Here is a 12677-nt window from a genome sequence, read left to right as displayed (position 1 = left end):
TGCTGCTTCATATAACAACCATGATTGGAATTATAGGCATCTACTGCAGGGGGCTGGCTCTGAAATATTCTGGAGACAATATGTGAACCAGATGGAGGGACACCATAGACCAGGATACCGAATTAACTGTGTTTAGTTATGGGTAGCTCATTAAAATAGGTTATTTGCTCTAGGCTTATTTATAATTACAAAACATATGACAAAGAGTAGTTTAATAACAAGACTGAATCCTATGGTCAACACTGGTATAGAACACAGGGAATGCTTGTGGCATGAGCTTTTGTGGTGAGCTTTGTTAGTAAGTGATGAATGGGGATCAGTTTTATCTTTCTGCTCTTTCAACAGTCTACCATTTCTGGCTGGTTAGAGCAGATTCTCCTATATTTACATTTTTCGCTTTGTCAAACTGAGGTGTTCGTAAAGCATTCATGACATGAATAAACTGTGTAGTCAAAGATACTGTGCATTTGAAAATGTGAACCTTATTGTGTGATGCAGGCAATAAACAATACATATATCTAGTTATGCTTGTGCATTATAACTGGGAAGGTGGTGTAAGCTTTCTTTTGAGGGTCGTGGGTGTGTCACTTAACCACATGAATAGTGTTAGTGGTCATTGATCATGTGATTCACAAAAATATAATTACGAAAAACAGATGTGTCCAGTACAGTATGAGTGAAATTATAAATATGCCTGTAATAATTATCATGCCATTGAGTCATAAAGGAGAATTCTTAAATGTGTCTATTGTTTTTCCAACTGTGTTTGTTCCAGGATCTGTTCATGGATACAACACAACATTTGTGGTATTAGAGTAAAGCGCAACATCTGTAGCCTAAATACAAGATTGTCACAGTCTAACCTGCTGAAATGACCTTGCCAGATCAGAGGGTGAAAACTTCCCCTGCCCCTAAGATCAGGGACCAGGTGGCCAAATACATAATCACTAAAATCCTCCAAAGTGTAAAGAAGTAACTAAGATCCAGAATTATTCACTATTACCCACTCTCTTAAGGGGAAGAGAAAGCTGGAGGAGCTGACTGGTTGAAATAGAATAATATTTTAGTTATGTGGAAAAAGTACCTTGCAGATTAAGGAATTAATTTTGAAACTGGGCTACTGAAGCAAAGCAAAGCCATCTAAACCACTACGTGGCAGAGATACATTTAAAGTCTGGATCTGAATGAGGCTTTGCAGTTTCTCAATGGAGTCAAGGAATGGTGATAGCATGTGAAATATGGTTCCTGCAGTGTGGTATGTGGACAGGAGGCAGGTCAAAAGTATAGGGCTGCCAGATTTCTTCACACATTCCTGAACTATCTAATCAAGGTAGAACCATTGTAATACTTCCACAGACTGAATGCAGATGCTTTTATACAGCTGAAACAATATACTCCTGTTTCTGTCCATAATGGTCAATGAAAAGCATGGTGTTATCAGTCACTTTAGGGATTCTACCCAGGGAAGCTTGTATGGCAAAATACTTATTTATTTCATGTTTGATAAAAGCAGATTGGCATGGTATATCTGTGATAAATACCTTGACTTAAAGCCATGTAAATATAAATGAAATATTTAAATTCTGCATTTCTGCTGTGCAGCAGGAGCAGGGTACTCTATTACATGTAAGGGGTTTGAGCTTGGGGACTGAATAATGATTGTAGTTTGGGGTTTTAAGTGGTATTGATTGAATTATGTAAAAGAGTATCACTTTTTGAGTAATGGGAATGGGTTTAATTTGGCTGATGGGGATTGTAAAGTATGGATTTTCTTTTGTGCATTTGTAATGTGGAGGATGAGTGACAGTAATTAATTCTTGCTGTGGTACTGATTAATGTCCTTCTTTCATGGTGATGATAAAATGCCTCGATGAAGAATTGTATTGGCTTCAAAACCTTTACATTTAATAAAGATTTTTCAAACTGGAAAACTATTACCTTGAGGTTATAGTGGAGGTGCCCGTACAGACCTCAATGTGAGCATTACATTTTAAGCACAGATGACCATGGATATCAAGTGTTTCTGCTTAGAGTAATTTCCTCTATTTATCTGGATTGACAAGTCTTTCTTGTTGGGTTCCCTTTGTAGTGCCTTTGGTCTGTAGACCCTCTCTGCGAAAGTAACGCTATTACTGAGATACAACTGAATGCCAGTTTTAACAAGTATGATATCCCTTTGTTATACAGTATTACTATATTTAAGACAATGGGTTCTATTTTGAAGTTCCCAATGTCTGCTCTCAGCAAAATACCCCTTGCTGTGCACTGTATGCATTACTTACTGTGTGTGAATCTATCCATTAGCTACAGTAAAACTCAGCTGTGCCTAGCAGTGAAAATTTTGTTTAGACTTACAAAATTGTTGCTTAAACATGCCTAAAGAATAGCACAGCTCTTCAAACTACACATCCTGTGTTTACACAAGATAACACAAGATTACACAAGATACTCAAGCACCAGGAGACAGTGTTTTGAAAAGCCTGTAAAGATGTAATCATTCTTCAAAGGAGTATCCCCTACATATATGAACATATTACAGGGCTCCAAAACTTTTTCCCATTGAGGGTCCAAGACTCTCAACTAAAAAAACTGAAGGTCCCAGAGGACATCTTGAGGGTCTCTATAAAGTACAAAGTCTTTTTCTTCATTTTATTGGTTTAGACTATTTTTATCAATAAGTACAATGCATTTAACAAACAGTAAAATGCATGAAGAACAGAAAGGCATAGCAGTAGAATACACAAAAGCAAAATTCCATAAAGATCGAAGGACAACCAATCATTATCTTTACTTAACCAGGCACCCCCCCGCCCCACCTTGGTTAAAACTTGGTTACAAAAATATATGCCCAGCTCTTTTTACAATTTTAAGTTATTCTGTTTGTCAACAAGTTTGGTTTTCTAAAGTAGATTAAAGAACCAGTATTACATCTCTATGTTAAAACAGTTCCTGTGAGATGTATTGTTTTCACACTTAAGCAAAATGAATCCAACAGTTAAATCTGGTAGTCAAATCTGGGAGTGGTTAATGTGGCTTTGTTCCCTATTTTGTTCACACTAGAAACTAAACACAGATTTGATAATTCGTTTTTCTTTACTGTAGACACACTAAAGCTGGCGTTCACTCTGCAGTGCAGTTACTCGATCTAAGCATGTGTAAAAGACACCTTTTACACGGATGACACAGTAAAAAAGTAAGCTTCATTATTTTTTATGAGACGTGGTTTGTTTACACAGGCTAATGCAGGGTAAAATGACTCTGGTAGTAATGAATGCAGACTCGAAACTATCCCAGGAGGTGGATTAGGTAGTCTACTAGTCAGTCGCACTCAAAGATGCATTAAGATAAGTGTGAACAAAACAGAATGAGTCTTGATTCAGTGCGCACTCAAAGTGCCAGCATGAAAAGGATATCAGACCTTGTGCTTTTGCCTATGTTCCTGGTTCATCTAAAATAATTCAGTATTTTTTTTCCTGAAACACCTGTGTATACAGTGGCTTGCAAAAGTATTGACCCCCCCTTGGCATTTTTCCTATTTTGTTGCCTTACAGCCTGGAATTAAAATTGATTTTTTGGGGGTTTGTATCATTTGATTTACACAACATGGCTACCACTTTGAAGATGCAAAATGTTTTTTATTGTGAAACAAACAAGAAATAAGACAAAAAAATAGAAAATTTGAGCGTGCATAAGTATTCACCCCCCCAAAGTCAATACTTTGTAGAGCCACCTTTTGCAGCAATTACAGCTGCAAGTCTCTTGGGGTATGTATCTATAAGCTTGGCACATCTAACCACTAGGATTTTTGTCCCTTCTTCAAGGCAAAACTGCTCCGGCTCCTTCAAGTTGGATGGGTTCCGCTGGTGTACAGCAATCTTTAAGTCATACCACAGATTCTCAATTTGATTGAAGTCTGGGCTTTGACTAGGCCATTCCAAGACATTTAAATGTTTCCCCTTAAACCACTTGAGTGTTGCTTTAGCAGTATGCTTAGGGTCATTGTCCTGCTGGAAGGTGAACCTCCATCACAGTCTCAAATCTCTGGAAGACTGAAACAGGTTTCCCTCAAGAATTTCCCTGTATTTAGCGCCATCCATCATTCTTTCAATTCTGACCAGTCCCTGCCGATGAAAAACATCCCCACAGCATGATGCTGCCACCACCATGTTTCACTGTGGGGATAATGTTCTCGGGGTGATGAGAGGTGTTGGGTTTGTGTCAGACATAGCATTTTCCTTGATGGCCAAAAGCTCAATTTTAGTCTCATCTGACCAGAGTACCTTCTTCTATGTGTTTGGGGAGTCTCCCACATGCCTTTTGGCGAACACCAAACGTGTTTGCTTATTTTTTTCTTTAAGCAATGGCTTTTTTCTGACCACTCTTCCGTAAAGCCCAGCTCTGTGGAGTGCACAGCTTAAAGTGGGCCTATGGACAGATACTCCAATCTCCGCTGTGGAGCTTTGCAGCTCCTTCAGGGTTATTGTTGGTCTCTTTATTGACTCTCTGATTAATGCCCTCCTTGCCTGGTCCGTGAGTTTTGGTGGGCGGCCCTCTCTTGCCAGGTTTGTTGTGGTGCCATATTCTTTCCATTTTTTAATAATGGCTTTAATGGTGCTCCGTGGGATGTTCAAAGTTTCGGATATTTTTTTATAACCCAACCCTGACCTGTTTGGAGAGCTCCTTGGTCTTCATGGTGCCACTTGCTTGGTGGTGCCCCTTGCTTTGTGGTATTGCAGACTCTGGGGCCTTTCAGAACTGGTGTATATATACTGAGATCATGTGACAGATCATGTGACACTTAGATTGCACACAGGTGGACTTTATTTAACTAATTATGTGACTTATTTGTTTCACCAGATCTTATTTAGAGGCTTAATAGCAAAGGGGGTGAATACATATGCACGCACCACTTTTCCGTTATTTATTTTTTAGAATTTTTTGAAACAAGTTATTTTTTTCATTTCACTTCACCAATTTAGACTATTTTTTGTATGTCCATTACATGAAATCCAAATAAAAATCCATTTTAATTCCAGGTTGTAATGCAACAAAATAGGAAAAATGCCAAGGGGGGTCAATACTTTCGCAAGCCACTGTATCTGCCTATGCCCCCCGAATCACATGGCCGTTTTTACATTTTGTCTGCAATTGCAAAACTAACATGATCTTTTCTTTTATGCTATACATATTGATATGATTTACTGAGGCCACCTCAGCCTGGAACACAGAGCAGTGGGGAAATTGAGATCATTAATTATTTTTAATAAGCTTTGCTATACATTTACCTCCCTGGACTTTATGATGCTTACATATACTGAACCGTCCTTTCATTTTGTTTTATTACACTTTGCTCAGCTTTTACTGTGGTCAACTTTTACATGGAATCTTCTGCACCTTATGTTTGGTACACATCCTACCATTCCCTCAAAGAGTTTCATTCTAGCTGTTGCAGAGTAAAAACTGTTCCACTGCCACATTGTTTAAACCTCTCGTCTTCTCATTTACATTTTAATGTATGTTTAAAAAAATTGGATCATGTAGCTGATACCACAAACAGACTATTTCTTAATGCAGCTATTTCCATTTACTGGGTTCAGTCCGGGATCAGTTTCCAAACATTAATCACAATCACGGAAAATAGCGATGCAACACCATATTGCTAGAGCATAGATCAAATTTCCATTCTTTATCACTTAAAATGTTTTTGTTCTTTTTTAAACGGTAAATAATAAAGAATGGAAATTTTGATCTACGATCGAGTATTATAGTGTTGCACCTCTTTTCAATCAGGAATGCCATTCTCCTGGGATGCTTTGTCTTTATTCATAAACCTTCCCGTTCTAGGTATTACTGCACATTAGGGTTGTACTAGTAAAAGGAAAATAAGAGTACAATTTTAAACAGTTTCCTTCAGTTTTTTTTTCTACAGTGAGGATACTGTTTCTCTGCACAAAGGCATAGTGTGAAAATGTTCTGCCTTGCAAAACAACATGAAGTTTTATCCACATATTCGCCTCATAATGGGAATCCATTCAGTCCCCACTGCCTCTTCCCCAGCCATGGATTTATCCTGTAATTGTTAACATTTATGAGAAGAATGGCTATTTATATTTTTTTTGTCTTGGGTACCGTATTAAAAACAACCTTGATGAACTTGTGGATAGAAGGGAGTGTTATTGTTCTTTGGGGGGAAAAATGTCACTTCAGTGTGTGCAAAAGTCAACACAGCTGCAATGTGTTCACATGTATTTATTTATTACATTTATATGGCGTTTTCGTATAAAGTATCACAAAGCACTGTACAGTACATTAAAAAAAAAAAAACATTTACGCAACACAATACCTTTGCATAAAAGTTCTCAGGCATGTCACACACATCTGCTACATATTAAATAGCATATTTAAAAAAAAGGAAATATAAAACTAAATAATGTTAAAAATGCAGAAATTTAAAAGTTACACTAAGACAAGAAAGCTGTTTTTATAAAAGTATGTTTTCAGTCTTGACTTAAAAACTGTAACAGTCCCAGTTTCCCTGATAGGCATGCATTCCATAATTTAGGGGCTCTGCATGAGAAAGCCCTTCCTTTCGTGTTCATTTTGTTGACGCTTCGATTTTCTTGTTGTTACTGCATCTTGTAAAGCAATTTGTGATGGTGTCCCGCTATGAAAGGCGCTATATAAAATAAAGATTGATTAATTGATATACTGAACAGGGAGCCAGTGTAAGGAGGCTAAAACAGGGCAATATGTTCACTTTTCCTGGTTTTAGTCAGAATTCAGCAGTATTCTGAACGAGCTGCAAGCGAGACAGCACACCTTTTGGGATACCAGAGAGAAGTGCATTATAGTGATCAATTCTAGATTAAAAACAAAGGCATGCATTAGTCCCTCGGTATCAGATGCAAAAATAATTGGTCTAAGTTTGGCTATATTTCTCAAATGGTAAAAAGAACTTCCCTAGTATAAGTCTCAAATGATAGACCAGGATCAAAGATGACCCCCAGGTGTTTTATTTCTAGTTTAAGATTTAATGAGAGATTACTACAATTGAGCTAATTTTTTCTGAGAGCCCACTAGCATAACCTGAATTTAGCATGAAAAAATTCTGAGACATCCAACACTTGATATCTGCAAATGTTGTTCCACATGCTTGCGAATGTAGGTGACAGTAACCCAAGATTTTACAATACTGTACTAATACATGGTTGACTGAACAAGTAAAGGCTAGATCTTAGACACCTTTTTACAGAATTAAAAATAGGTTTGTTACACAGATTTGCTGTGTAGCAGAGTGGGTTCATGCACAAGTGCTGTTTTTGTTGTCTGGTTTATTCTACTACACAGTGCAATAGATACATATCCACATCAAGCCAGTTTGGTCTGTAGTTCATTTTTTATTGGGATTGTATATCGGTGAAGAAATGTATATTTATTAGTTAGTTACCTGGGTAGTTTTTCAAACCTTTTTACAATCCTTTTTTACTTAAGTGTCCATAATGATTAGATTCAACATTTCTGTAGTGCTTTAAAAAATAAAATACAATACAATAAATGTATATGTGCGGTATATCTCCATGGGGCATCTTGAAAACTGACTGCTGTTTCTGTCCGCAGATTCATTTTCTTTATACAATGGAAATCCTTCACCTTTTGATTTAATTTTCTTATTTGTATTAAATAAATGTTCCTTTAATCTGTGCTAGACAGTTCCAGGTGCATAAGCTTTATTGACATTCTGTGTTCAAGCAAAATTCAGGTGTTTGGAAAATCTTGTGGTAAACTATGTCCAGCTTTGACTGAACAACCTTCAGTTGTCATGTTAAAATATAAGGGAGATTGTTAAGAAATCCACAGTGTGCTTTGTATCTCAGAATCCATCTGAGTTAGTGACTTCATATTTGTAGGGTTACATAAACCCTTAATGCTAAATGTGTTACTGATCATGAAATTGACCTCTAAACTAATATGGCTGCCTGTGGCAAAGTGCCCGCCCCTGTGTGTATTTTGTGTTGTGTGTTAATGTTGGTGTATAGTCATTGGTACACTGGATATAAACAGGTCTGTGCAACACGAGTGTTTAAAATGTATATTTGTATTTAGACACGAGGATTGCACAGCACTACACGTACAAGTAAAAAGTAATATGTGAGCACGGGGAATTGCACTTTATTAATTCACATGCAGTTGTACCGCGACTCCAATTGAATGATTGATTAGCAATCGAGTCACGGTACAGCTGCATAAAAGCTGCATGTTTTCACCCACTCGGGAATGGGTGTTCGATGAGTGGAGAATGGGATTGGAGACAGAGGTAATAAATAATAAAATAATAACGTAAAATTAAAATATCTGCTCACTGTGTTTTGTTTAGTGTTAGTCCGTTTTGTTTGTCTGTTTATATTGGCTACCAGTGCCGTGTCCTGTGTTTTTGTGTTTGTTACAACCGTTTATTTTCTGGCTGTCTGTTCATTTATTAATTGCTGAGTGAAACCATTCGCTCAGCTCCACCAAACTCCACCTCTCTCTGTCGTTTATTTTCTGTTTCTGGTCTGATGTCACCCACTGCAGCCGTCTTTGTGGCACTGCCATATTGAGGACATGTGGCATTTGAAATTACATCGAATAGAAACCTTAAATGTTAATGGTACACAGTTGTATTTTTTTTTTATTTTCTTCATTTCCATTACCAGCGTTGTGCACTAAAAACAAAACCCTTTCACTGTGACATTGTTTTAAACTGTTTTTCACAAAAACTCCCATTTCTAGTTTAACATTGTAGCAAAAAAAATAAATACATAAATAAATAAAAAATTAAATCCATAATAATGACATTAGAAGCTATTTGACTATAATTAGACATGCTTAGATTAAGCTTGCAGTTTAATTGCTGTGCCAAAAAGCCTGTATTTCAGTTGTTGATGAGTTCACTTCAGCCCACAAAAGCCCATGCTTTCTCAGCTCTGCCATTCTAGTGCCAAGGCATCCTGTGGACGGTCTTTCTTAATGTGGGGTAATGCCAGACTGTCAGGGAAGTGAATTTCCTGTGGCTTGTACAGTTCACACTGGTAACGCACCAGCTTACAAGCTGCCCTCTGAATGATCTGAATTAAGTACATTGGTCTTTAAAATGGCTATCAATAATGGATACGTAACCTTGTTAAATGAAACTTTGTGCTCTTTGACCCTTCTGGTATTAAATACAGAGTCAAACCCATCCCAGTATTAGGGTTAGGGTTAGGGTTCTACGGTATATAACATATGACCATAGTTCAAAATGTATTACATTTGAATTGCCATTCATTGACCCGCAACCAAAAGTCCAGTTTAATACACCAACAGTAAACACAAAACACAAACAGAGTTCCTAGTGACAGCGAATAAGTGCTCGTGGTGTATTACAGTTCTCTGTGAAATGCAGGGGTGAAAGTGATGTCCGGGTTTATGCTGGCTTTCTCTCCAGCTCCAGATCGTGCTACCGGTAGTGACTAACAAATAGACAACAATTAACAACACTAACACATACGAGACAAAACTCACGGTTTCACAATACGGCAGCACAGACTCCTTGTAGGTTAAAACACTAAACATTTACCAAGGAACAGATTACTTACACTATGCCCCCTTTATTTATACCCTCACTCATGACCCCTAGGTTAATGAGCGCATCAGCTGCTCCAATCCTCGGATGCCACGCCCGCTTGGGTGCCATAGCTCAGCCCCCTTCCTAAATGACCGACTTCCACTTACCTGAAGGAATAAATTGTCATGCCATTTAATTAAGGGTACTCTGTTCCTTTTACATAGGGCCCTCACAGATCGGGAGGGAGATCTTGCACCAAGAATCATTCGATCTATGTCACACCTTGTCATCCATGTTTGTATCTTTTTGTTTGTTACAGTTGCTCGGAGTCGCCTTCCTTGGAATTGGACTGTGGGCATGGAGTGAAAAGGTAAACCTCTGTCTTGTTTATTTCCATTGAAATTGATTGAATTGTTAGGGGAGATTTTTACCTACAGGCTTTCAAAATAATTTACACAGGAAGATCTGACTTGAGATCAGCATCTCTTGTACAAGGGAAGTTTAGTGGTAGAGCTAGACTACAAATTCCTCTCATTGCTTTGCATTGCAGAATTAAGTCACCCCAAAAGATCAGAACCAGACAAGGTAAAAACGGAAGATAGGACACAGATAACAATCTGCAGGTTCCAAGGGTTTTAATTCTCACATTTCACTGACCCCCAGAAGAGTGTGTGAAATATGCAATTACATTTCTTTTTTAAGTTTTAGAAAGATCTGCCTCATATTTAATATTGTTCTTTTCAGCTTTGTCTCCAATCAGAAAGAAGTTAAGCTTTTTAGCAATACAATATATGATGTACTGTCTCCCATTGGCTTCAGGCAGTGGGGTTATTGCCCTTTTACTTTGCTTCACTGCATTCACTTGGATGGACGGGTAGCCTGTGGGTAGCTGTAAAACAAGCCATTGCAGTTAAATTACCATTCACTGTTTCTTTCTTGCTGCAGTGGATGATGACGTTTGCATGCTGAGCATGCCTCTCTGTTGTTCAGTTCGAGATTAATTTCTATAGGTAAAATGGCAGTGGGGGTCAATTGTAAATAAAATACTTTTGTAAAATAATTTGTGGTCTGCACAGTAATATGTTCTAGAATTGTATCTGTGTGCATGCTATGTTAAAACAGACTCCTGTTTAAACCCACTACTTAATTGAACATGTTTTTTTTTTTTTTTGCATAATCTGTTTTTGAAGGTATCTTTGTGGTTCATGAAATAGATTAATGAAATCAGTATGCAAGAAGTGTATTGTGTATTAAACACTATTTCTAGAGGAAAACATATAAGTATAAGCATATGTTTTATTGCATTGCACTTAATAGAATACATTTACACACAGATGCAAGAAATGTTTTATAATGGAAAATGTTTTTTAAAATCCATATGACCATCTTATTTACAGTACGGGATATCAAACAGACACATCTTTGCACAAGTTTTCTTTGGTAACAGATATGTCAGGATGTTATGGCTAGCTATGGATAATCTGTTTTTGTTTAATCTGGAGCTCTGCCACTGTTTCTGTTGATTTATCGGATGTCCGTAATGATCCTTTTCTTTCCGATGCAGTATGGCTATAATTGAACTTTGTGCAGTCTGTCACGAACAATGAAGCAAAAAATAGCCCAAAGATATTAACTCACATGGCCTTCAGCCAGTACATCTCACTGGGTGTATTGCAATGGAGTGACTCAGTCCTTGCCAGTTTTGCCTCCCTAACATGTAGGAGTGCCACAAACAATGTAATACTCCCTGTAATCCATGATAGAGGGATGTGTAGAGGAAGAGACTGCGAGAATTGATAATAGAAGATATAATATGTGCTTATAAGTTAGAGAAAAACAAAGATTACCCTTGACCTGTGGAGAGCTGCCCTTGCAGAGGTGAGATCGAACCATTCGGTTTCCAAGGAAAAGAGAATGGAAAGATGACATTGACAGTTACATTTTGACTGGGGTGCCCCTTAACTCACAGAGGACGAATCTAGTGGCTGCTGGGCTAAGGTTGGGAAGTGAGCTTTTCTTACCCCATGAGGGAGAGAGTTGCAGAGGAGGGTGTACTTGCAAAGGTGGAGAGCCAAATAGAAGAGGAAGCGTAGTGGGAGAAGAGGGGAGGATGGTGGAAAACCAAAAAGAAAATGCAAGAGAGAGAGAGCGCAAACTCAAGACTTGGGGTTTAAATAGGGGATTAGCAGATGTTATTGGTAGGCGGGAAGTAGGGGGAGGAGCCAAATAGAAGAGGAAGCGTAGTGGGAGAAGAGGGGAGGATGGTGGAAAACCAAAAAGAAAATGCAAGAGAGAGAGAGCGCAAACTCAAGACTTGGGGTTTAAATAGGGGATTAGCAGACGTTATTGGTAGGCGGGAAGTAGGGGGAGGAGCCCTCGTTCATGCCCCGTGAATAACACACAAGTTTACAATTGGCAGCTTTGCACAGCCAGGATGTAAACCTGTGCTCCACTGCTGTATGGCTCACCTTGCACACTACATGGTATAGTCTTTACTTGGTGAACCAATTGGGGATCCGAGCCCAAAGTTATTCGAAACATACGACAGTAGTGGACTCCTTCATTTCAGAATAAATGAGTCATTTGGAAAGCAAATTGTATTACGTCTGTAACTAGCAAAAAACCAGGAAGGAACAGTAAAATTATTGTTCTTAGTTGTTTCTTGCCAATTTTACACTGTCTCTTATGATTTTTATTTCTTGTTAGCACTTTGAGTCAACAAGAGGACCACCAAATGTCAGCTGAAATATACTAAAATACTTTTTGACTGAAAGGGACTTCATGATTTATAATTGATGTTGTATAATACTTTCAAGGAAATAGTGGTACACAATAACAATGATTTATATTAACCATGATAACATGGTCCATATATAAATCTTACAGTTCCAGTCAAAAAAGACTTGACTGTAAACTGATTAAATCTACCAGCACTGAAAGAATATTCGATCCCTGGAGCACTATCTGGTCTGAAGAAATTGGAAACTCAGCTGGTACTTTCTGATCTGATACTATATCACTGAAACTGTAGCTTTTAATACAGTAAAAAAGAGAGAAAGACAATTTCTTTTTATACAATTTAGAATACATTGAG

The 12677-nt window shown here is 37.9% G+C and overlaps 1 protein-coding gene across 4 annotated transcripts in view; it reads left to right on the top strand.

The window, feature by feature from the left end:
• The window catches only part of LOC121295701 (tetraspanin-5-like), an 85844-nt gene that overhangs the window by 23790 nt on the left and 49377 nt on the right, over nucleotides 1-12677 (top strand). For all 4 annotated transcript variants that reach the window (XR_005946963.1, XM_041220696.1, XM_041220704.1 and 1 more), the window contains exon 2: nucleotides 9903-9953. Coding sequence is in view for 3 of the 4 variants with exons in the window: in XM_041220696.1 (XP_041076630.1) it covers nucleotides 9903-9953 (51 nt within the window). In the remaining variant the exon portion in view is untranslated. The remainder of the gene's footprint in view (nucleotides 1-9902; nucleotides 9954-12677) is intronic.

This window comes from Polyodon spathula, chromosome 2, assembly GCF_017654505.1.
Source record: "Polyodon spathula isolate WHYD16114869_AA chromosome 2, ASM1765450v1, whole genome shotgun sequence".
In the NCBI taxonomy this organism is placed as follows: Eukaryota; Metazoa; Chordata; class Actinopteri; order Acipenseriformes; family Polyodontidae; genus Polyodon; species Polyodon spathula.
Note: the sequence above shows the minus strand (reverse complement) of the source record. Positions and strands in the feature narration are given on the sequence as shown.